General features: G+C 37.1%; 2 protein-coding genes across 4 annotated transcripts in view; one reads left to right on the plus strand and one right to left on the minus strand.

Moving 5' to 3' along the window:
• Window positions 1-232: 232 nt before the first annotated feature.
• The window catches only part of LOC109854502, a 30,680-nt gene continuing 4,625 nt past the window's right edge, over window positions 233-26,287 (plus strand). The window contains exons 1-4 of one of the 2 annotated variants that reach the window (XM_020427641.1): window positions 233-307; window positions 25,216-25,489; window positions 25,577-25,653; window positions 26,130-26,227. In XM_020427641.1, the coding sequence (XP_020283230.1) occupies window positions 256-307; window positions 25,216-25,489; window positions 25,577-25,653; window positions 26,130-26,227 (501 nt within the window). In that variant the 5' untranslated portion in view covers window positions 233-255. Of the gene's footprint in view, window positions 308-24,606; window positions 25,490-25,576; window positions 25,654-26,129; window positions 26,228-26,287 lie in introns of those variants that run through there. The other variant, XM_020427640.1, reaches the window with a different exon arrangement.
• Window positions 15,512-26,287, minus strand: part of LOC109854500 (SEC23-interacting protein-like) — a 16,348-nt gene continuing 5,572 nt past the window's right edge. Inside the window, exons 2-8 of one of the 2 annotated variants that reach the window (XM_020427637.1) lie at window positions 19,956-22,264; window positions 19,057-19,542; window positions 17,818-17,968; window positions 17,243-17,688; window positions 16,760-17,126; window positions 16,320-16,647; window positions 15,512-16,244 (exon numbers count right to left, since the gene is read on the minus strand). In XM_020427637.1, the coding sequence (XP_020283226.1) occupies window positions 15,983-16,244; window positions 16,320-16,647; window positions 16,760-17,126; window positions 17,243-17,688; window positions 17,818-17,968; window positions 19,057-19,542; window positions 19,956-22,264 (4,349 nt within the window). In that variant the 3' untranslated portion in view covers window positions 15,512-15,982. Of the gene's footprint in view, window positions 16,245-16,319; window positions 16,648-16,759; window positions 17,127-17,242; window positions 17,689-17,817; window positions 17,996-19,056; window positions 19,543-19,955; window positions 22,265-26,287 lie in introns of both variants that reach the window. The other variant, XM_020427636.1, reaches the window with a different exon arrangement.

Below are 26,287 nucleotides of genomic sequence, written 5' to 3' on the forward strand. Positions count from 1 at the left end.
TGCGAAATTCGTACATACAAACGTAATACAAAAGAAACCTCGCGAACGCATTACGAGGCACTTAAGCAAAAGGGTCGTTTTCAAATAACTGCCTGCGTAATACGCGCAATCCTCACGGGCATGCTTTATCGCGCGTAGATAAAGATGCGACTGCGCAGTATGACAACAATAATGAAATTTTAGAAAGTTCCGATTGTGTGTCGTAAAACGCAGATAGGAGAAGAAGTAAATTTGTGTGTGGGACAGCGGAATGTTATGGAGGAGAAAATCACAGTCGCAAATGGTCCGAACAATATCGTAATGACAGGTATTCAGCATAGAATTCAGAAGCAACCGCGTATTCACGCAACGCACATTATTTTCCCGGCGGCGGATTTTCCGTCGGATAACTGGGCGACTAATTCTCTCGTGTTTTTTTTCACAGAGAACAAAAATTATATATATATCATTATCTTTCAATTTCTTGTATAATATCTTTTTTGTATCTTCGCGTACACCGAAAAAATGGTATTCTTGTTTTGAGGATATCCCACTTACTTTAAGTATATCTTATACTAAAATAGGCGCCAAGAAGAGTTTCTTATTTTAAGAGGAAAATCCTCTAAATAGTAATATTGATAAGAATATATACTGATTAGAATATAAAAAGCCTCTATAGAAAAACATATATATCTCACTATCGAAAAAGACTATATTCGTAAATTAAGAATATATTCTTAATTAAATATATATATATATATATGTTTTTCTATAGAGGCTTTTCTTAATTTCAGAAGAATATCATCTAAAATTTTTAAGAAGATTTTTTAAGTATAAAATCTTCTACTTACGAGAATATAATTTTTTCGGTGTACGAGATACAAACAAAAAAAAAAAAAAAAACCGAGTGAAAATGAAAAAATGTAATACAGTCGCGAGCAATATCTCATCGGAGCGGATACTTCTCTCCTCTTTTATTAGCTTGTGCATAAACCGAATTTGCGGAAAAGTGAGAAATCAGCTTAGCCTCTGACCGCAAATCGCTTCTTTTGTGTTCTGCTTCAAGAAACAGAAGACATTTCACGACGACGAAGACGACGACGACGACGACGACGACGACGACGACGACGACGACGACGACGGCGACTACGCGACGGGAGAAAGTGTCTTGCTCCGTTCCACCGATATCTCGTGCTTACGGAGATGGATATATAGGCGGGAAAAGAAAAAAAAAAAGAAGAGACAGAAATCTTTTATTTGCCGACTCGCAACAGAAAAGTTTCGCATATCCGTTTACGTTTGCGTTGCGTAAAGGACGTGTGTTTGCGTAACCCGATCCGTATGGAGAAAATATTAGGTATGTTGACAGATAAAAAAAAAAGGTCATACGGAGAAGCGAACGACGTAGTTTGTATATTCGCAAGGCAAATAATTTCACTGCGTGAATTTCAATTAACCGTGTATATTTATTGATCGATGTAACGTGATTAATTCGAATTTTTTACGCAAAATCATCTTATCGCGTTAAATTCCACTTAATCATAGGAGAAAAAAGTAAGCCGATTCGAAGTGATTGTTTAATTACATAATTTTTTTTTTGCGTGTATTTTCAAGTCTTGGATCGTAAATTCATCGATCAATAAATTCGGAAGTAAAAGATTTCTCAAACGCTCGATCAATATTGTCAGGTAAAAAAAATCTTCAAAAAATGATAAAACGAATAAACGTACGGTTAGAAGTTACGTGGGACGAGATTACGCAACGTATCACATCGTTTGTGATTTCACGTGACTTTTTTATTAATTGATTGGAAACAATGAGGATCTGATAAATGAGGAAGCTCTTACACCGAAAAAATTATAATTCTCGTAAGTAGAAGATTTTATACTTAAAAAATCTTCTTAAAGAATTTAGGTGATATTCTTCTGAAATTAAGAATATATTCTTTATTTAAGAATATATTCTTTATTTAAGAATATATTCTTTATTTAAGAATATATTCTTTATTTAAGAATATATTCTTAATTTAAGAATATAGTCTTTTTCGATAGTGAGATGTATATATTTTTCTATAGAGGCTTTTTATATTCTAATCAGTATATATTCTTATCAATATTACTATATTTAGAGGATTTTCCTCTTAAAATAAGAAACTCTTCTTGGCGTCTTTATTTTAGTATAAAATATACTTAAAGTAAGTGGGATATCCTCAAAACAAGAATACAATTTTTTCGGTGTATTTTTGAATTTATTTAGAACAGTAAACATACGGAAAAAAAATGTGTGTGCGCGCGCACGCGCGCGTGCGTTCACATGTCGCGCGGTAACATACATATATAGAGACGCCCGGAAACTGCTAATCGGCGTTGCAACAAATTTCTCTATTTTGTACATGCTCGGAAGCTGAAATGAGAATTAGATCATGCTACACTTTTCCCATCGTTTCGTGAATCGGGAGAGATAAGATACTCCAGTCACGCGCAACCGGCACGCTACGCGCCGAAAATACGTTCGTGGAAAATTTCGAAGTAATCATTGACGTGAAGTGAACCATTGGCCTGAAATAAGAGAAACGAGAAATCTGTGCCAATTACTTCCGTCAAAAGAAAACATCTTAATCAAGTTGTAAAGTAAGTTGCGTGTTGCAACAACGCGCTCAACAATAGAAGCGCATCGATTGTCTTTTATGTTTTTTTTTTCTATTTTTTAAACTAATTCTGAGAAAAAAAGACGTTTCTCAAAAAATAAGCGCGTAGAAAACGAATATTATATGTTCGTGTATGCGAAGTACAATATCGCGCGTGTGCAATTCCGTTTTATGATTTTTTTTTTTTTTTCTACTTTGCACGTATACAAGAAAAAAAGAAAACTTTCAATATATAAACTTATAAAAGAATTATATCAAATTTGTATATTCTGAACCGCGTGAGAGAACTAACGAGAAATTTATGTTAATAGCTTTATATTAAATACGGCATTAACATGAAGCACCGCGATTAAATATTGTTATCTTATACAAGGATCCCGTGGTAATTAGAATTTCTCTATTCTGATGATAAATTGCCGTACGTGTGCTTTATTATGCAGATTATTCGTTATTTATAACTCGCGGTTCTTCTCTCAAATATAAACCTACGAGTAATTTGCGCGCCTTTTAAAGCGCAAACGTTGTTTAAACAAATTTTTTTTTTTTTTTTTTAACGCGCGCATTCCTCACAAATGTGGTCACTTCTGTTCGCGAGTAGAGTTAAATGACGGATAACAAAAAAAAAAACAAAAAAAAAATCCTGTTCCAACAGTCTCTGCGATGCGAGATATCGCGCGACATTTGTCAAATTAAGCGCTTCATTATCAAATTAATTAGCTCGCGTCAAACAGGCGAGACAAATGAAGTATAAATGAAGATTGTATGATTATGCATTCTCTTGATGAAAGTTGCTCTTCGGGTGTTACTTATTATTGTGAAAGCCGAGTATATAATGTCCCGGTACGGTGTCTTATTATAGCGGGAGATGATTTGATATTAATCCGCGCGATCGTAACGAGTGGAACTTTTTACCATACAACGGCTTTAGAATAATTAACATTATCATTGTTATTATTAGAAATTTCTGAACTTCTGAATCGCTCATCTTTCTCTCTCAGTCGCGAAAGATTTATTTTCTCTCTGTTTCATAATTAACCTTAATTGAGACCGCTACCGAGACAATTTCTTCGTTTCTTTAAACGCGAATATCAACGTTCGAGGTTTTTGACACACACCCGACAAAAGAAATCGACGAAAACGAAAAACATCGGAATTGTAAAATCACATTCGCTTTATTTATTTCCGCATCAGCTGTTTTTTTTTTTTTTTTTTTTTTTTNAAAAAAAAAAAAAAAAAAAAGTACGTGTATTATGCAATTTTTATCAGAAGAAAAATAAAAACATTGTTCTAGCAACAAAGTCTGATAAATTATGTTGGTTTTTGTTTGGCAAGGTTGAACGACAAAGCCAAGCGGTTTTTTTTTTTTTTTTTTTTTTTTTTCAAAATTAGAACAAATCAAGTTTCAAATTAAAACAAAATTATATTACTGTCCTTCTCCGTAACTTATTTTCATCTTCTACACAAGCGCACGCGCGCACACACACACACGTGTGTTTCTTCATCCTTCATCACTCTCTTTCTATTTTATATTTCTCTTCCCGTAAGATGTCTTGTTCATATTTCCCCAAAGATTTTCTCTCTCGGTCCGCATATTCGTATGATTCCGCGTTATACTAACCCGCAACACATGACGTTTCGGCTATAGAAATGATGAAAAAGCATGACCGACGAGTGAATGACCGGCCGAAGTTCTGAGCCAGCTACGGAATATAAGAAGAAGACCCTCCTCTCTCTCTCTCATTTCGGGGAGGGGTCGGGACATATTTCCCTGACCGTTTTCTCGTCGTAAAAATGAAACTATTACTTTATCAGTTTTTCCCGCTCGCGTGTCCAGTTCGGGGAGGGGGATCGGCAAAGTTCTCCGCGTTTCTTCTCATTTGTCTTTTCTTCCCACTTTACTCTTCTATCCGTCCGGCGCAAGTCTTTTCTCGCGTGTCTCGATCCAAGTTCGGGGGAAAGGCTGGTTGCCACGAGGATGTTCCCCAGCCCAGCGGGAACAAGACTGTGCGCACACAGGAGAAGGTTGTAGCACAGCTAGTAGCCCCCGTTGTCTGTCCGGGATACCAAAGATTCCTTCAGAGATTGCGGACGGAATTTCGCTGCACAGTGTGACGAACGAACTTCTCTCTCTCCGCGCGCGCGCGCGTCTTGTCTTATCTCATCCCTCCCTCCCTCCCTCCCTCCCTCCCTCCTACGCCTGGTATTATAGTCCCGTTTCCTTATACCCTTCTTAAGGCGAGGGGTTTCCTACGCGCCAGACAGATAAAATTCCAGAAAAGGCGAAAAGAGCCTCCTCCTTTTACTCTGGAAACAGGAACCTTCCACGGGAACGAAACTACACGCTCCCCCGCCCGTATCCCGTGACATTGGAGAAGGAGAGAGACTTTAAATCGAAAGATCCCCGTTTAGATGGATTTTCCCGGCGCTCTCGAGGTGCTGGATCCCCCCCCCTCCCCCCTCCCCCTCTCGTCATTCGAAATCGATTCGGCATGTCGGCAAACACTTTCCGCTGTCGATCGCTCTCCTCGATGCGCCTCACGGCTAAAATCACTTTTTACGTAAGCAGGAATCGTGTGTGTGTGTGTGTGTGTTTCATACGGGTTAAAAATAATCATCGCGATAAGACACGCTGTGTCAAAAAAAAAAAAAAGAAAACAAAGCAGAACGATCGGTGAAATTTACAGTCGCATTTTAGCGAAACAAAATTCGCGAACTTGCGCAAAATTGCGAGATCGCGCTCGGACTATTATGAGAGAATACGTTAGAGTAAAGCTACGTGTGTTCTATACGACATACACGTACTTGCGGTAATGTTGCCCGCGTATCGATCCTACTTCTACGATCTCATTACGTACAACGTTATCGTATTTCTTAAGTTTATACTGTCTCTGCTTTATGCGCGCTTACGTATTTAAAGCGCAAAGTTACGCGCGATCATTCGCGAGGAACAAATATAGAATATTATTCGATAGTTTAGAATTTTCTTCTGAAATTTATATAATTTCGCGCGACATAATTATCGTCGTGCGATAATTTTTGGACGAAGAAAAACGATCGATCTCGAAAAAAAATCGAAAAGAAAAACAATTTGGGGCGAAAGATTTTTGTATGTCGATCAGATCGAGGAAGCAATTCGATTTCTGGATCATGGTCGGAGCTTTCAAGGTCAGACACCTTTCATCGATAAAAACCTGTTTGCAACGGGAGAAGAAAGTCGATGAAATCCAACCTGGACTCTTGATCGTTAATGTATGAACTTTCGTGACGACCTCCTTTTTCGGATATCCTCGATCCGTCTCGTCTACCTGATTTTACGTTTGTTGTTTTTTTTTTCTCTGGAAAACGCTCGACGTGTGTGTTTGCCAATTTCGTCATCACGTTTAAAAATTCAAACGACTCGCGGTAAATTAAACACATCGCGTATTCTCTAATCTTACAACATCAATAACATTCTTGCTGTACGAGAGAAACAGACATCGGAAACAAAGAGACAAGTTTTAAGGTGTGTTGTTTGTTTTTCTTTTTTTTTTTTTTTTTTTAGTTAAAAGTAATACAACTTCTCTAGAATTTAAGTAATAATGTGTGTAGACAGCTTCAACATTTTTTAAATATATAAGAACGTTGATAGTGGATGTTTGAAGCAAACACGGATGTTGGTGTGCGTAGTTGTACAATATTGATTTATTGAAACAAAGTCGTACAAAACGTTTTCGAGACCTTCGAATTAGGTCTTCTAGAATTTAAACGTTTCCATCTCTCTCGATCTGTCTCTCAAAATTTTGATAATCAAAATAAATATATACCCTAGGGAGAGATAGAAGTGTGGTGAAAAATTTGAGGACGCGTAATTAATTAATTCTAATCGCGTCAGTATGCACAGCTTGCAAACGGCAACGACAAACCAAGTTATTGCGTCGTGATACGTGCTGTTGGAATCTGGCAATAAAATTTGCATTAATCGTTCTCGACCGGCGGAGAATACAGGAAACTATATATTTCAAAAGTGTACATATACATGTGTGTATATATATATATATATATATATATATATATATGCTAATCTGTGATATATAATAGAGAAAAGATATAGGAAGAGAGAGAGAGAGAGAGAGGGAGAAATGTGTCATCCATGTAACTTCGTATATTGATATTTCCTTACATATCTTACACGAAATATTAATCCGGAAGATTAATCCGCAGAGAGAGAGAGAGAGAGAGAGAGAGAGAGAGAGAGAGAGAGAAAGAAAGAGGAGAGAGAGGAGATATATATACATATATACTTTATTAGAATTTCCTGGAATAAAAAAGTAAAAGTTTGAATACTGCTAATATCGCGTATGTGAAAAGTTTTTAAGTAAATAAAGAAGAGTGCTCAAAGAAAGCGGTCGTAAAAGGAAAAGTGGAACGAACATTTACAATTTATATGAAAGAGATCACAAGTTCGACGCAAAATGCCGCAAAAAAAGAAAAAAAAAACGGTTACGTGTTATTATTTATCGCTTCCTTGTCGGCGCGTGACGATTTTTCGACGCAAATCGGTTCTAACTGTATACGCGTGGAAGACATAGCCGTCTCTCTCGGCAACGAGAGAGTCAAAAGAGAAAAAAGAAACCGATGAGAAAAATCGACGGGAAAACCCCGCACGAAGCGGTGGAAACCGATAGGGGAAGGGAAAAGACAGAAGAAGAAGGAAAAGCAGAAGAAAACGGAAAAAGAGGTGGGAGCAAGTGAGAGGTGGGGAGGGAGAGCAACCGCGAAGTCCACAAAGGCAACAGAGTCACGAGTCACTCAGTGACTGCTCGTTACTCTGGCACGTCTCCAAATCTACTCTGCAAACTTTTTCTATTTTACTTCTTAGTTTTCCGTTCGTCTGATTTATTGTTATATGTTACGTGGCGCGCACACGTTACGCGCGCGATATTTATACAGTTCGGTCACTAAACAGCCGCTACCTTTCTCCGCGATAACAACCGCGACCGCGCTGATTTTTTTTTCGCAGAAGTTTTATTCGCCGAACTCAATTTACGCTGGCAAATTGCAATTAAACTTGATATTTCTGTTTTTTGTTTTTTTTTTTTTTGTTTTTTTTCCAACGATATACACGTTTTTGCGGTTGAACGTGTCCCTCCGTGCCCCATTTGAGACATCTTTTCGGCATCAGTCTCGCTTTTTGTTGCGGTTGCGAGCAATAGCTGAAAAACAATATCTGTTTAAAATAATAAAAGTTAATAAATATAGCTCAATAAATAAGACAAAATAAACGAATCAACTCAAATGTGAGAATTAAGTCCAAGGTGGTGACGGAAATGAAAACACTAATTTATGTGTGTGATGTGTAGACGTTTCGATCAATATATTTCTGATCATCTTCAGTAACTAGTATATGAAAATAATTTTACAGAAAAGTAGTAATAACGTTATAACAGAAAGATACGGGAATATATATATACAAATAAATAAATAAAATAAAATGAAACATGTACGCAAACCTAAATTGACAAATAAATAAATAAATATAATAAATAATATATATAATAAATTATTTTCATATACAGTTACCGAAGATGATCAGAAATATATTGATCATCGAAACGTCTACACATCACACATAAATTAGTGTTTTCATAAGATATATTAAATTATAAAATTCGCTCGCAATATTAACAACAAGTATAAAAAAATACATAACAAGGTCTGTTTCGAGCTTTTGGTGGATCTTAAAATTTATTTAGAAACAAAATGCAAATAAAACGCAAATAAAATTTAACAAACGACAAACGTTTCGGCCCTACTTGAGCCCTCTTCAGTGTACAAAAATAAAGTAAATTGAGTACAAGACGATGCTTTGACATTACCTTACATTTTTATTATATTGACACTTAATTTCTTTTTCGGACTAACATACAGACATCGCTTGAATATGAAGGATTGTTAATTAAAACCTATATATGTATATACACTGAAGATGGTTTGAATAAAAACCGAAACGTTTGTAAATAAGATATAATACATTTATTTACGGCATAACATCCTGCTTACCGGTTCCAACAGCCCTTATCATAATTATAATTATTGGCATAACCAAAGGAACCCGAGGAAACACCTCAATATCAGAATAGTACAAAAATAAAATTTTACTACACGACCTTTTCAGGAAGTCAAACATACAACCTACTATGGACTTCTAATGTAAGATCTATCATCTTTTCTTTTCAATTTTCATCTACTTTTGCGAACCTTGTGTGATATGACGTGATTACTTATATTTATATTTATCTTTGTACACTGAAGAGGGCTCAAGTAGGGCCGAAACGTTTGTCTTTTGTTAAATTTTATTTGCGTTTTATTTGCATTTTGTTTCTAAATAAATTTTAAGATCCACCAAAAGCTCGAAACAGACCTTGTTATATATTTTTTTATACTTAGTGTTTTCATTCCGTCACCACCTTGGACTTAATGCTCATTTGGTTGACATTCGTTTATTCTGTTTAAAATATTTTTTTTTTTTTAATACTTTTGTTGCGCGCATTTTCTCGACGCGACTTGCGCGACATTGTTCCCACCATTTGACTAATCCCCGGCGGGACTATCACGTGATCGCTTTTCAGCGTCGTGATTCGCGACCGCATTACCGCGCGCGTAGAAAAGACGGTCGAGATTGGAGGAAAATTGTTCCACACGGTTTTGCGTCAATGCTCGGACGGACGTCTCTCATATCTCTCTCCCTTTTCTCGCGTATGTAGGTAACCCGTGTCTTGTAGCGAAACAGAAGTTACTTAGAAAAATTGGAGACATACTCTTCTCTTTTAGGGAGAGAAGGGTAGATTCTTCTCGCACAGAAAGTGGAAGACGACGGATATACGTGAACGAAAAAAAAGAAAAAAAAACTCGGGAAGATTGAGGGAAGGAAGGAAGGAAGGAAGGAAAGGAAGGAGGCTGAGAAGAGAGGACGGAAGAGAGGAGAGGAAGATAAGCGAAAAGAGAGAAAGGTAGCTGATGTGCTCTCGCATAAAATTCTCGTTATCCCTTGCTTGCTATATATCGAACATCTTTCGAAGCGGCATGCTGATCCTCGCTCCTTCTCATCTCCTTCTTAAACCACCCCTTCTTCTCCGTCGTGTTCGTCGCCGCCTTCACGAGCCCTCTCGTGAGGCGGCATACCTCCGCTCGTCGTCGTCGTCGTCCTCGTCCTCGAAATTGCATTTCGCTCGACTGTCGCGACTCGTTTGCGCCGAATGCGCCGAAGCTTCACCCGGGAATAGGCTCTGCCTTTAACTTCCGAACGTTAGGTGCGCGCGGAGGTTCTATATTAATTCGAATTACGGAAACGGACTTTAACACCACACGTTGCAAATACGTGAGCGACGACCGTCTGTTTAACTGCGATCTCGCCTTTAGTTAGTACGTCGAGACGGGGCGGCAAGTACCTCTCTTCGCGCGTACATGTACACATACATATATATACACAAGACTATATTCAGCGGGTATGAGAAATATCGACATATACGCCGAAGGCAATCGCGCTGTGTGTTTCAACGGTGTGACAGTTCCCTGATTCGAGATGTCTCGAAGACAAATAACAGAGCAATTGTAACCTTGTTAAATGTGAATTATTGTCGTCGAATTGTTTTACACATCGCGACCGTATTTATCGCCAAAACCGTCTTCCAAACTAAGAGAAACAAAGCAAAGATCGGGTAAGAATCGAGCGCATAGGTTTTTTTTTTTTTTTTTTTAAACATTCGGGATCCAACGTTCGTCTCTCGGTTTTTTTCTAATCCGCAACTCCGTTTTGCACATTTTTCTATTCAGACTCGCGCAGTTCGCACATTGTGGAATTTTGATAAATGGAATTCTTAAAAGTTTCCATATCTGGTATTAAGAAAAATTTTCATATCGCCGTGGTGTGTGGTTGCACGGTTATGCGTATGAGGAAATTCACGTTTTGCGCAACGATCAATTGTATCGAGAGCAACCTTGCATTTTTGCCACACAGACGAACGCAGTTGAGAGATATTCTCCTCGTGACGTTCTTCCCGTGCTCTCTCTCTCTCTCTCTCTCTCTCTTTCTCTCTCTCTCTCTCTCTCGCGGCACTGTGAGAAATGATGAACGATCTCTTCTGTCGTTCATCATTTCATCCTGCGTTAACGCCGCATGCGCACACCGTCAATTTTAGTCACTTACGTCGAATTACTGGATTGGACAATTATTTAATAAGTCCGGCTAGTGAAAATTACAAGCGATGAACATTCGAGATATTTTTTATACAACGTACATATTTACACAAGACATTTTTTATAAAAATTCGGTGACCTAACAGGGAAGGCGACGGCCCGGAAAGCCGGAGATTCCAGGTTCGACTTCTGGCTAAGGAGTTTTTTTCGCAATATTTTAAATTGATTTAGGGGAGGGGGGTATTCGGGGTCTTTCATATACGAGATACAAATCTAGCATCTTATATGATTTAAAAGAATTATTATTATTATTGAAATTACAATTCAAAAAACTCACGTGAAAACGTGAATTAGTTTATATACACGGAAAAAAAAAGTTTTGCTATTATATGGTTAGCAAGAAAAATGATTGACTCTACGAAATTTTTTGTTTTATCAACAAAATGTTTTGTTGGCGAAACAAAAATTTTAATAAACTTAACAAATGTTTTTTTGCTGGCCATATTGTAACTAATTTCTTGCTATTCTAGCAAATCTTTTTTTTCCGTGTATGTGTACACACACACACACACACACACACACACACACACATATATATATATAGACATATTTTCCGCACAACATCCAGCGAATGGCTCTTTACGACCAATTATAAATTCATTTATTAGCTTAAAGACTTCAGAGCCCGAGATGATTCTCAGTTTATTATTAATTGTTTTACAAAAATTAATTTATATGATTCGAATTGATTAATATTTGAATAACGGCTCGATGAGACAATTATTATATTTTACAAAGAAAAAACCAAAGAGGTCCAGGTTGAAGACGTTTAAATACAACAACATGAAAGTGCAGTGTATTCCGGACGTTTTTCGATCACTCTCTTTATTGTTGATCATCTTCAGCACTGTTTAAAAGAAAATAATAATATGAAAATTATAAAATTGTAAAAATATAAAAATCCGTTACATAAAAAAAAAAACATACATTACAAATACATTCTGTTGTATTTAAACGTCCACTTTCAACCGCAGGCTCTTTGGTTTTTTCTTTGTATAATAATTCGAATTAAATTTCTCTTTAATTTTCGAAAATCCACATCGGTGAATCTAGTTTGTAAAAAAAATCATGAAGAAAAAACTCCTCGGCCAATTTCATTGTGTTTTCGTGTAAAAAGCTATAGAAAAAAAAATAAAATAAAATAATATCTCTATATCTTTCGCGAGATAGGCGTATCGTTTAATGTACCTCGCTACTTAATGACGGGAAGAAGGGAAAAAAGGAGCCGTAAGAAATGGGAGAAAAGTGACGATGAGAAAAAAAGAACTTTGTGTGACGTATACACGAAGGTTGGTTGATGAACAAGTGTTCGCACGAAACCCCGCACCGTGCAGGCGTATATATCTCGTGGTGCATGCAACGTTCTCTCACCGGAGAGAGAGTGAGACTATAGAAGAAAAATAATAAATAACAAGAAAGAGGAGAAAGAGAGAGAGAGAGAGAGAGAAAGAAAGAGAGAAAGAAATGAGTGCGAGAGGCTTACGGGAAATCAAAAAACGACGTGTACATATCTCGACGTTTAGCAACACTTCCGCGCGCTCGTCAGCTCTGTCCGTGAGATCTCGTAGTACGAACTTGAGACGCGTCTCGATGTTAATTATACACATGTTTTATATTGTTCTCCGTTCGAACGAGTTCATCTAACGAGCTCGTCTGGAATATTAATAATTAACGCGAGAAACTAATGAGGGGAAAAGATCAGTTCGGGGCGCAACCGTGATTGTTTTAAAATTCAAATTCGATCGGCGAGTCGTAACAGCGGGGTACGTACTCGCGAGGCAACGAGCTGCGTGAAATATAGCGAGAGATGTGGACACGTGCCAGAAACTATATATATATATATTTCTGACAGGCGAATTAGAGCGGAAATAGACGGAAAAAAATATCTAAATTTTCGAAATGCGGGAACGCACGATGATACGTAGCGCACGATAAATTCCGTAGGAGCTCGATTTCCGTAATGGAAGAACAATGAAGAGTGCTCGAAGAGGGGGAGAGGAAATAATACGATAATACCGGCGACTGTTACGGCGAACGGAGCGGGGAATAGAGAGAGCGGTAATAAATGTCATCGGAGTTGCGCATAAAGTTGCCATTAACTCGTTATGCATATTACGAAATAAAACACATCGCAATAAAGACGTACGTAAACTAAGACTCCGGATGATCGTAACACCGTCATTTAATCACCGAAACAGAGGCTTGTGTTATGTCGAGCGATATAAGAAACAATGAAAAATCTTCCCACAGACGAGAATAAAATATATATATATAAAAAATATATATATATCACACGCGCGTTTCGATTCGTAAAGAAATCGCAATCTTGATTATTAAAAAAAAAAAAAAAAAACAGAGTCCTGTTGTATTATTTTTTTTATATGAACAATTCGGTCTCGGTGTCGCCTCATCGTACGTTTGGTGTGTAATACTAATAAATGTAAAGGATGATCCTCCCCCGTGTGTGCGTGTGTGTTTTAATGAAAATGTCAACTATAACAACTCCGTCACGACCGCGGACGAGATCTCTTTCTCTCTCTCTCTCTCTCTCTCTCTCTCTCCTCGGGAAAACGAAAGAAAAATACATCTCGTGAATTCATCCTGTCATGGCCAGACGCTATAAATAATTCGTGAGTAGCTATCGTAAATGTCGTGGAGTTTTTCCAAAGTGTAAATCACTCTTGTGTACTACTAGGGAGCTTCCCCCCCCCCTCCCTGTCTCCCTCCTTCGCCGTTGTAAAATCTTGCCCTTATCCCTACTTTATGTTACCGCCAGGTTGAGCATAAACGTCTGTCTCGCCGATGTATACGAGTATTTGCAAATTGAAAAGGGAATCGTTTTCGGGTTGCGTTCCTGTCATGCACACACGGAGCCGAAATTTTCTATTCGAATTGTTAAGCATCGAATTGCGCGCGCGTAAAGGAACTTACGCAGAAGGTGCTTCCAAAACAGTCGCGCCTGTGTATACGGTGTACGTAAGACAAAATTTTTTTTTTACGTAGATCACGAAACATCGCGTCAAAAACGCAACAGTGATGAGATAATAATAATTTCGAGACAAGATTAATTAGTGTGTAAAAGGGAAATATAGACGCTTTTTTGCTTGGACGTTTTTCGATATTCTTGTTACAATTTGACGAAAATTACGAAAAAGATTGATGTATACAAACGTGACTTTACCGTGTGCATGGATTATTCGCGTGACAATACAGGGGAGGTGGTTTGGGCCGTACATATTAAACGCCGTCACGTAAAAGCCGGCACTTAATTTCCCCGCAATTATAGCATATGCGGGTCACCGTGAAACGTGTCGACCGAAAAATCTTCAACGTCGAAAGATTTGGGGAGGGGGGGGGAGGAGGAGGGGAAACATATTTCAAAGTCAGTCCCGGTTAGATGGTGAGGATATAAAAATAGCAGTCGATCAGCGACGTCAACTTTACGGGATTGTGTCCACAGCAACCGGAGTTGCATGTCGAAAGCGTCGTCCGTGCTTTTCGGAGCTGCCGAGAAGCCACGAAGTACCGCGAAAAACTTAGTTTCGCAAGGACGATAAATCATCTTGAAATTCGCCGGGGCTGACAGGCATGTAGTTTTACGAGGGCCTGCACGCAAAATGCAAAGCAGAACCTGGTGGGCTTGCACCGCAATTAATTAGCGTTTCGTGATAGCCGTGCATGTGCCGAAGCGTTCTCTTTTTTTTTNCNTTTTTNNTNNTTTTTTTTTTTTTTTTTTCTTTCTTTCTAAGCCCAGCTAAAGCTGCTCGCGCGATAAGGTGACGCCATTCGCTGATCCGATTGGACATGTAACACCATTTTAAGGAACATATCGCCACCGCTCGGCACCGCATGATGCCGAGATTACTGTTACAGTTTTTTCCACGACTTTGTCACGTGCCGTTACATTCGCGGCGCGCGGCTAAAATTAATCCCGCGCTGATATCCGACTAATAATTTGCGTAATAAATATTACGACCGAACTAATCACACTCTCCGAAGTTCTCGTTTAATCTCTTTACCGTTCGTAGCGTTTTTCCCTTTTACACTCAAAATGTGCGAATTTCCGTGCGTGTTGGGGAATCTACAATTTCGAAGTTGAAAAAACTGTTTTGAACCGCCAAAATCTGCATGAAGTCATTTAAAGAAAAGTTCTCTCGACAAGTGAAACGCGTCTCGATATTTCGCAATTGCTTTTTTGAAAAAAAAAAGTTATATTGTTTATTGTCGCGTCTCCGCACAAATTATCTGAAAACACCAGGTCGATTTTAACAATCAAATTTTTTAAGGGAATAATAACAACTCTTACGGAAATTTGTAAAAGAATACGGTAATTTATTAAAATACGCGCGTACACATGAGACTCAAAGTCACTTGTCATAACTCGTTCAAACGATTTACAAAAAGTTTATTTAGTCTCTATATATACATACACACACACACACACACACATAAACACACATCACTTTCTTTTATTTGATTGCACAAATTTTGTGTTTACATTTTTTATCTGCTCGTATCTTGTACATACTAATAATTTTTATAATAGTTTTTTTTCCCCTAAAACATTCCATATCTTCCACAGTCATACAACCATAATTAGACACAGCCTATACGGATGTGTGTCAATAATGTATTCACATTGTGTTTCCCTTTTTTTTTTTTTTTTTTTTTTTTTTTTTTTTTTTTTTTTTTACAAATATAAGCACAAGGTGCAACAAGAAATTATCAACCGTTTAAAGATTAATGAATAAAATTTTTACAATTTTTGTTATTTACATTTTATAATTGATTTTGTGCAAATTAATGTTCTTGTGAAGAAGATTAATTGCCGTAGGCCCAATTTTTTTTTTATAATAGTAATATTGCAACACTTCAGCTTCATCATCATTTAAATCAGTAAATTAATATCTTGCAATAAAATTTACAAAGAGCAAAAGAACACTAAAATAGAAAAAATGTATTTAAATACATTTTGTTAAGTGTGTTCTTTTTTTTTTGCAAATATCAATATTAGGTGCAGTAGTGTCCTTACCTCTTTATTTCACACATACCAGCAAACACAAAGCAATTCTTATTTCAACGCGGTTTTTTTCGTGGCACGTAGGAAAGATATTCCGTCGATCACGATTTCGGTATAAAACCGGTTGTAGGTGGTGGACCAATAGGTTTGTTGAACCCAGTAGGCACTGTGGGATCTGTCCACGCATGTGACGATGTACTCGCGCTATTTCTAACGGGTGACAAAGTGCCTAACAAATTCGAAGATGGCGAAGGAGATATTCTCTCAATTGACATTGTCTGCTGAGGAAGTTGCGCATCAGTTTGAATGCCTCTAGATCCGTATATTTCTTTCAATATCAACAGCATAGTATCTTCGGATTCCCTAAAATGAGTCATCACACACAATGAGAATTAATTCAGGAACGCAGCGTATATTATCCGCGTAATGAACATTTACCAGTAGCAAATATGGCTCGTGAGAGCGAAGATGTATTCGTTGATATATTCGAAAGGTGCTTCTTGAAGAACGTAATCTATCCTTCGTCCACCGTTAAGTCTTCCTATCTTTAAGTCAGCACCGGCGGCATCTTCGTTATGATGATCCGGTACGTTCGGTGTTTTTTGTAACTGTTCTTCAACAACTTTATCGATTTCCCGTTCCAATGCTTGATTGTCTGGCTTGTGAAATAAAGCCAGTTGATAGAAAGAATTCCACGTGTGTCTCACGGAATCGATCAGCTTTTGCTTCAAATCTGCTCCGACACGTGCCATCGTTTCCTTCAATTCTATTAAATATAAATTGATTATAAATATTCGCGCAGCAACAATATTTGAAAAAATTTTCTATTGTATTATGTGATGTATTTATAGAAGTATCAGCAAAATTTGTGTACTCACCCAAGTGCATTCTTTTTCTTCCTTTGTGATGTGGTATTAACATCGGTCGGAATTTATGAGCTTCGGGATTAATCAGGGATTCCACTCTATAAGCTACCGGATCGAACGGATGAAAGATATTAAAGAAAGCCGGGCAGGTCGGTAAAGTGAAGTCTTCGCCGAGAGTGTCGATGCCTCGTACTGTTACGAACATGCCAATCGGACTGCCAAGGGCAAAGAAGGCACGTGGATGAAAATTAAGTTGCGGGTAATGTATGTAAGGTTGGCCGGTTCCAGCCGCGCCCATCATGTAGCTGATTTTTTTACTAAGACGCCTTTTTAGAACAGGTGCAGGCATCGGTTGAATAGGTCCCGTATTGTCGTTTTCCTGCAGTAGTGTTATTTTTTTTTTGTTTAACTTTCTGCTGATTACGAATATCGTGAATTTTCGCTCAACATATTTTGAGCGAAAATTCACATAAATTGTTTTCGTTTTTTACTTACACTTGCTTTATCGCTGCCCTCATCTTGGTTGTCATCCTGGTCTTCTTCCACATCAGGTTTTTGGTGACATAATAAATCGAACATGATCAAACTGCCTAACGAATGACCGCCTAAGTATACTCCTCCATCAAAGTTAGGATTTCTTTCTTTAAACAACGCGTACAATCTGTTCATCTCACTACCGACAGTTTCCATAATAGTCTGACAATATATTGGACTAGTATAGAAAAGTATATCTAGCAAGGTGTCGTTGGTAAAATGCCGTAACTTCGGAATACTCTCCAACGTAATGGCTTGCAACTTCTTGTCGATTCCTGTGTCTTCGGAATGAAGCGTTGTGTGCCAGGAGATTGGCAAAACTTCGATTCTATTTACAATACCTTGCTCGCACGCGGTACGATAGTGAGATTGCACCAGTTGAAGTGATATACCGCGAAATTCATCAACTGCAACACAAGAGATTTACACGTGAAGTTTTTTTTTATCATCGTGTAATCCATATAAAAGAGATAAGATTGATTTTTTTAACTGACATTGTATTGTTTTGTTTTTTTTTTCTTTTTTTTACTACTTACCAACTTCTTCCACAGTACGGAACTTCAGATCACAAACACTACCTATACCATGAACAAGAAACAGAAGATGATCTACTTTTTCGGGCTCGCCCTCGTCTATATTGAATTCGTCAACTCCTCTTTTAACAACTCTCGGTCTAGTTGCAGCACCCTGTAAATATTCACTGTCCTCTGAGACCTGTAGAAATTAGGACCATTCAAACAGAACCATGCGTGCAACATTAAAATATATATCTTGATTGTAAAAAATTTACCGGATGAAACACCTCTCAAAACTATCAACGGAACAAACAATGTTATGTAACATATGTATATATATATATTAATATATTTGTTTATTATATTATTATATTGTTTAATATATTATATAACGCTATTTTAATATATTTTATTTACATATACAGGGTGTCCCAGAATTGGTGTAACATCTCTCGTAGATAGGTAGAAGAAATAAAACTAAGTCGATAAGTCCTATACCATTTTGCTAGATTCGCAATAGTTACCGAAATCTTAATTAACAAAGATCCGCGAATAAGCGTGCATCGGGCTGTCTTAAGCGCTTGAGACAACCCAGTGCGCTTCGCGCGCTTACGGTGTTACTCGTAGCAGCATATGGGAGGAACTAACATAACAGCATATACTATAATACATATACATATACTATAATATATGTACATATTAAAATGTAATTGTGCGAAGCGCGCCGGGCTGTCCTGCGCGCGTAAGACAGCCCGATGCACGCTTATTCGAGGATCTTTGTTAATTAAAATTTCGGTAACTATTGCGAATCTAGCAAAATGGTATAGAACTTATCAACTTAGTTTTACCTCTTCTACCTGTCTACGAGAGATGTTACACCAATTCTGGGACACCCTGTATATACTTATGTAAATAAAAAATATATAAAAATTTTTTATTTTTATATATTATATTTATAAATTATATATATATATATTTTATATATTAAACAAAAGTTATATCTTAATATATTAAACAAAAAGTTAAATTTGCATATTACAATGCTTTTTACTGCAAATTAAATATCGAGAATGGTGAAAAGAATTTTAGCGACATTAATGATAGCAGTATTGTAATAAGAAGCTTAACAATATAATTGTGTGTAAAGTGTAGCAACTTAATAAGACTGAACAATTACGCTGTATATAACAAAATAATAGTTTAGTGACATAATATTTTCATTTCCATGTTACACGCGATATAAGACATTACTTTACTCACTGCGCTATTTCCCCAAGAACCTGCCAATTCAGAAGAAGTCGGTTGGAGATAATGAGCCTGAACTGTCGCGCTATGGAAGGTGATATATTCTCCGTTATTCAGATCGATTCTCCGATTCCAATTGTTTGTGAGGCATGCCTGCTTGTACTCCTCCTCAAGTTTTGCAGCAGTGCTTTCGTTGTAAGGAAGATATCTCGATTCCGTTGATCCCTTGTAAAACCACGAACACCGTCTAACTTCAGTGGCTGGACCGGTCCAATAGACGGGCGCTCTTTGACGACGTAAAATATCAACGTCGTAACGACCTCCATCGGTGTCTACTGTAGTTTCAGGTGTAATGTCGCTGGAATTGTGAGCCTCTTCTAACTTCAAGCTGTCTTGCATGGAGAACGGAAGCCATAGCGTTTTATTCTCCACTTCTTTGCGGTAAAACCAATGATGATACAGCGGTCTGTATTGCATACGTTTGTCGGAAGATCCTGAAGCCTAGAACAGATTTAGATTTTTTTTTTTTTTTTAGAAAATCTAGTCTTTTTAAGTTTTAATACTTAATAATATTGTGCTACATATGTACTTAGCCCTCAACGAACGGACATGGATCGTTTTCGTCTGGAGCAAAATTACTTTCTGAAGAAAGTAATTTTCTTGTTGTCATATTTGCTAAAAATTATGAATTAAAACTTTTTTTTTCACTAAATTTAACAATGGTGTCTTAAAATAGACAGTTTAAAGAGTATATACACATTGTTTCAGATTTTTTTAGAAATATATTTAATATTTTTGAAAAGCCCAAGACGAAAACGACCCATGTCCGGCGAATTAAGGTGACGAAAAACACGCCGTCCGTTGAGGGTTAGGGAAAAGCAATTTAAATAACGTGAGAAATTGTGTTCTCTTACCCAGTTTTGAAAACTTGGTGGGACAGTGTCCGGTGTAGTGCGATTAGTTGGTGAATTAACTGACATTTGAACGGGGCTGAGTGTGGCTGATCCTGTTGGTTCAGGTACTGACGACGCCATTGTAACAGGCGACGAATATGCGGCGTTATCTTCTACGGGAACCGTGTAGGGTTGTTGCAATCCACCAGTTCCGTAAAATGAGGCAGCGCTTTGATACGACTGCTGTTGAGAAGAATGCTGATCGTACGTGTGCGAGAAATTCGCTTGTTTGGGAAGTGCATTCGTAAATTGTGCAGGATTATAAAACAGCGGCACTGATGATTGATCGGACGCGGTATATACCGGCTGGCTAGACGCGGTATATACTGGCTCGTTAGATGTGGTGGCTGGCTGGGAGCTATATACTGGCTGGCTGGGAGCTATATACGCCGGTTGGTGATTAGATGTAGTATTTAATATTTGCGGTTGAGAAGACTGATTGGCGTTCCAATACGGAACGTGACTCGTGGGATTGGTCGCAACAGAACTGAATCCAGACTTCTCTTCAACTAATTGTAGATTATATTTTGCATCAAGTGCTGGTTTGTTAAAAGAAATGTTTGCGGTATTCTCTTGAGAAGGAAAATTCGAAAACTGAACGTCTTTTTGTTTTGACGATTCGAAAAATAAATTTGCGGACTGCTCTGGTGGTTTCGCAGATGGATTGTAAAAAGCGCTTTGTTGCCGCGGTGGCTGGAGAGGAGGTGGTACGTAGTTTAAACTCGACTTTTGAACTGCGGGCTTGCTTGCATAAAAAGTCGAGCTTGGTATAGGTGTCGGTTGCAAGTCTTGATAATAATCTTGTTGAGACGGAGGCGCGTTCGACTTTGTCTCTTGGATATCCGTCACAATTGGATTGCTATCGGCCGTATTTACTTCCGGACAGATTACTGATTGCGCTGTTGATTCTTGCCCAAGTGACACGTCACTCCAGGTGTCGCTTCCTGCCTGCACATCCTTTCCTTGAACATCGTTTGTCTTCGCCTCATATAATTTATCGACAGATTTGTTGGATTGTAACGCGTTGCTCTGCGATTCCGAAGATTTTGTTTGTAATTGGGCAGTCACGTTGGGCGTAATTTCAACTTCCGAAGAGGTTGCCGCACCAACAAAAGACGTTTCCTCCTGTTTCGCAAGTAAATGTTCTAATTTTTCCGTAACCTTGGCTGCGGATAACGGTGTAAATGTCGCCTTGCTCTCCTCGTTCGATTTCAATGGGTTCAAGTCACTCGCAGATTCTACAGTTGTCACGAGATTGTTATCTCTCGTAAGTTCCGGCGGCGGCAAGTTTAGTTGATTAGAATTTTTTAATGTACCTACGTCTTTATCTAGATCAGACGGCGGTGCGTAAAACTGAGGAAACGAAATGTTTGCCGGAGTGTTTTGCGGCGTTGCGGGCTCCAATACCCGCGTGGGTATCGGTCTTGACGACGACGACGACAACGACGACGAAGCAAATTGCGACGGCGCGGATACGGAAGAAGTTTCGCAAAATGGATTTTGATTTGTAGATAAAGATGAGTTGTAGATCGCAGTTGTAGTCGCAATCGGACTCGATCGAAATGAATTGTGAAGGGAACTGTTCAACGACGCTTGTTCGGACGTTGAGACTTGCTCGGGCAAGGAATTGATTTGTTGTACGTTGTTGCCCTGCGACGATCCTTCTGTCATATAAGGATTCAAAATAACTCGCGGTGGCGCTGACACATTTTGATTAGGAAAGAACGTTTGAATCGGCGGATTTGTATATGACTTAGCGTTGTTGGACGTTAGATCGGGCGGAGGTGCGTACTTCAAGCGCCGTTGATTACCAAGTCGATAGGAAACAGGCGCATTAGAGACTTGAGGTGGAGCTGCGGGTTGCGGAGGATCAGCAGCTGGAGTAGGGCGAGGAGGACCGAAAGCGGCAAATCCCGACAAGTCTGCGCTTTGAGAATCCTGTTGATTAATCGCTAAGAATCCCGGTATTTCAGACTGAGAGTCGTGGTATCCTCGCGAAGGTATGTAGGGATTAGATTCGTGTGACGCTCCGCCGGTGTTCTCGAACGCCTGATTTGTTTGCAATCCCGAGGGATCGGATTTAGTCGATGACAGAGACAAGTTTGGTAGAGAAGAGAGGATCGATGTGAAATATCCCGGTTTTGTTGGTTGACTCGCCGCGTCTTTGCTCTCCTTTGGCAAGGGAGGCGCATTTGTTGAAAATTGCTCGAACGTAGACGGAGGCTGAGAATTGACCGGTTCCTGTCCTATGAAATTATCAAGTTCGGCATCTGTAAAAGAGAAGATAACGGAGCGCGTATTAACTTTTATATTTCCTGAATTTATATATATATATATTTATTTAATAAACACAGTTTTAATTATGTATTTAATATATTTTAGTTGCTTTAAGACAGTAATTCGAATAACAAATCGATAGAACATATACGGTAAATGTGGGGGTATTATGGCCATACGGAATGGCCACAGACTGTAATTTCACCAATAATTGTTTAATAGTGCATTTTTGTAACCATTCTTAAAGATAATCGGTATTTACAGTAGTTTATGTGCGTACACTATTTAAAATAACAATATTGTGAAAATTATATAATGTTTTTACTTTTGATTGCCCGCAAAGTTTTACGTATGTCCACTAAAAGCTGCTGTAATGTCAAATAAATTACAATTAAACTGCCGTAATCAATATTACATACACGATAAAGGCACATAAATTATAATGTAACCAATAATTTGTATTTTCATTTTCATTTATTTATTTATAAATACTATGTTATCTTTTTCTCACATTTCGAGAAAGATGGCCCATTTTTTTTTTAAAAAGTTACATATAATTATATATATATATTTTTTTATGACTAGTATAATCTACAATGTATTTAATCATCAAAATAAAAATGTTTTTTTGCTAATTGTTTTTATAGTTCACATAAAGTTGCGTTTCGTAATTAAAAAAATACTGCGCATGAAAACATTAACAAAACAATATGTAATAATCTTTTACGTACAATAAATATATTGTTAAAAATTAGTTAGGGGGGTCTATCATATATGTGATGGAAAAATAGCATCCTATATGAATTTAAGAATTGTATTTTCAATTCAAAAATTTCACGTGTAATTTACACGTGAATACATATATACATATGTGTATGCATATATATATACTATATATTTCTGCATAACATCCTGCAAAAGCGTCTCGTATGACTTCATTCTGTAATTTTCTTATTAGAATTTGGAGAGTCTGAAAGTTTCTTTAAATATATTGTATTTAACATATAATTACTAAATATATAATTAAATTACATAATTATAAGTTTTACTTATATCTTTTACAAAACAAACATATATGGCCTATCTTTCTCTTAAAAGTTGGGTAAGATGGCCAATGCATACATTTTAATACAATATTAAATTTCTGTTAAGTGTTTTCTCTTTAATGTCGATAGTTGTTATTACTTTAAGCTTCAGTGAAGTAAAAAAACAATATTAAAAAATAACAAAAATAAAGGTCTGTTTTTTGCATTTAAAGAAAACTGTGGCCATCTTACCCGGATTTACCTTATAAGTTTTGTTTCAAACTTTCGAGACAATTAAATTCTTTAGCTGACTATTCACGAACTATCAATATTTAACAGGATGTGACGAGCATAAAGAATCGACGACTAAGATAACCGACAAATATTACTCTTGTGTGTAGGCGAATAGACGAGTATTCTGACGAACTTTGAATTACCGACGAAGCGTGACATCACACTTCGCGGAGAATTATTAGCCTGCGCCGGATAATTTTTTGCATAAAACTCAAGTCGACTTAAAAAATCAAACATCAAAAAACATTAATGAATATCTTGTTTTTAAATTCTATTTCAATATCTTTGCGTTACCTCAAAAAATTTTTTAAATTGTTTTTCATGTTCCAGAAAGTTCTTCTTAATTTTATACAATGTACATTATTTTTTTTGACCTATAATATTTGACCCGAGGTAATGTTTTACGATTGTGAAACACATATAGTGTCTTAAGGGGATCCTAAAGTGGGTCTGTTTTATCGATAAAACTGAATTTTTCGCGCACATTAATCTTTTTTTCGGTGTATGAATTGACAAATCCTCTTCTATGATTAAAGTACATACAATAAGGGATCCGGAAGGTCCAAATTTATATTTTAAAAATGAAAAAAAATGCTTAAAGATTTTCAATTTTTTTCATTTTGTGAAAACTGAATTTTTCGCGCACACTAATCTTTTTTTTTGTTGGCTGTATGAATTGACAAATCGTTTTCTACGGTTAAAGTACATACAATAAGGAATCTGGGAGGTCCAAATTTATATTTAAAAAATGAAAAAAATGCTTAAAAATTTTCAATTTTTTTCATTTTGTGAAAACTGAATTTTTCGCGCACACTAATCTTTTTTTGGTGTATGAATTGACAAATCCTCTTCTATGATTAAAGTACATACAATAAGGAATCCGGGAGGTCCAAATTTATATTTAAAAAATGAAAAAAAAAAATGCTTAAAAATTTTCAATTTTTTTCATTTTGTTGTATAAATATTCGAACTCCCGGATCCCTTATTGTATATACACAGAAAACAAAATGGAGTTGCTTCAATTAAAGTTGACGTCACGGGCTGCCACAAAAATAAATAGTTCATTCAATTGCATATGCGATTAATTTAAATGTCTAGATTCTTAAAGCAACTGTTGTGTATAGTGCAATAATATTGATGTTGCATCAACAGGATTAATTTCAATTAAACTGATACTGTTGATTCAACATCATTTTTTTTCCCGTGTACTTATTGTAATATTGGTATCTTGCTATTAGATGTGCAAGATACAATTATTGTATATACTTTAATCGTAGTAAAGGATTTGTCGATCCATACAGCCAAGAAAAAGATTAATGTGCGCAAAAAATTCAATTTTAACGATAAAACAGACCCACTTTACCGTTTGTTCAGATATTGTGTATTAAATGTTACTCATAACGAGACACTTTGCGAAACAACGTTGACGCCTAGATTTACTTTTGTGTTATCGTTAGTGTAACTGAGGGAGATTGCTGTGTAAACTTGGTGACAAACGAACTTTATATAAGTACGGCGAACATTTTTACGTCAGGTCTTTCGTTCGAAATCCCCGACGGTCGTTATGGGATCGCGCGCAATTGCGTTCTCGCTTTCTGTGACGTGCTATCTGTTTTGCATTTCAGACAGACATGCGTCCGGTAGCGTGCTCGCGAGAGTTCTCTTCACGTCGATTGATGACACTTCTCAACCGGACGCTGCGACGATCAAAACGGAAACTGATGCGCGAGCCGCGGAATCGATCGATGAAGAAACGAGACTCGATGGAAATTTCGTTTTCTCTCAGACGAATCTTCACACGCGACCAGAGTTAAAAATCTCTTATGATTCTTCGCTTGCGAAAGATCGATCAGCGAGAAGTTGGACCGATCACGAAAATACGCGCGCGAGATGTTCGAGGTAATGTTTTTTTTAATATTGAAACAACACACAGAAGCCCTAGAAAAATTTAATCGGTTCTAATCGAATTTTCGTTTTTCTCTTCAGGTATTGCGTGGAACACCTGGAAAGTGGCGATCATTTTCAAGATGTCTCACTCTTGTCGTCATTCGTCGATCAAGGAGGTAAAGTTTTTGCTTCAGTCTCTGAAAATGTAAACGAACTTTTTTTTCAAGTTTATCATTGTTATTGACGGTGCTTACGTATTTATTGTTGACGCAAGTGAGTTTCACTCAAATGATCGCTTTGTAGAATTTCTGTATAAAACACGTTGTTTTTCAAATCACTTTTTTCAACTTACTTACATTCGTTTCCTGTAGATAGCTGTAATGACGCATAATTAATCGATGTTTATCGAGCGAGACTACAAATGTTACGTACGATAACCTTTTCTCAAACAACATGTTAAATAAATTATACTTACATGTGTTGTATGTCACACGTCATGTGAGAAATTGATTCAGAGAACGATATTATATTACTACGATATTATTATTGACACGTAGAAAAATCAAACAGCGTCTTATGACAGTGATTTACATAAACGATATATATTTTTGCACGTTAAATAACGTTACTGTTTTTTTTCACACTTTTACAGATAACTTTTCAATAGAAAATAGATCTGATCTAAGAAATTCGACAATACTAAGCATATCTAATGACGACGAAACTTTAATAAATTTAGACAACTGTAAGGTGAGTATTTATAAAAAAAAAAAATCATATTTTCATAACTATATTTTTATATATTTATCT

This window comes from Pseudomyrmex gracilis, unplaced genomic scaffold, assembly GCF_002006095.1.
Source record: "Pseudomyrmex gracilis isolate BER0280 unplaced genomic scaffold, ASM200609v1 scaffold_68, whole genome shotgun sequence".
In the NCBI taxonomy this organism is placed as follows: domain Eukaryota; kingdom Metazoa; phylum Arthropoda; class Insecta; order Hymenoptera; family Formicidae; genus Pseudomyrmex; species Pseudomyrmex gracilis.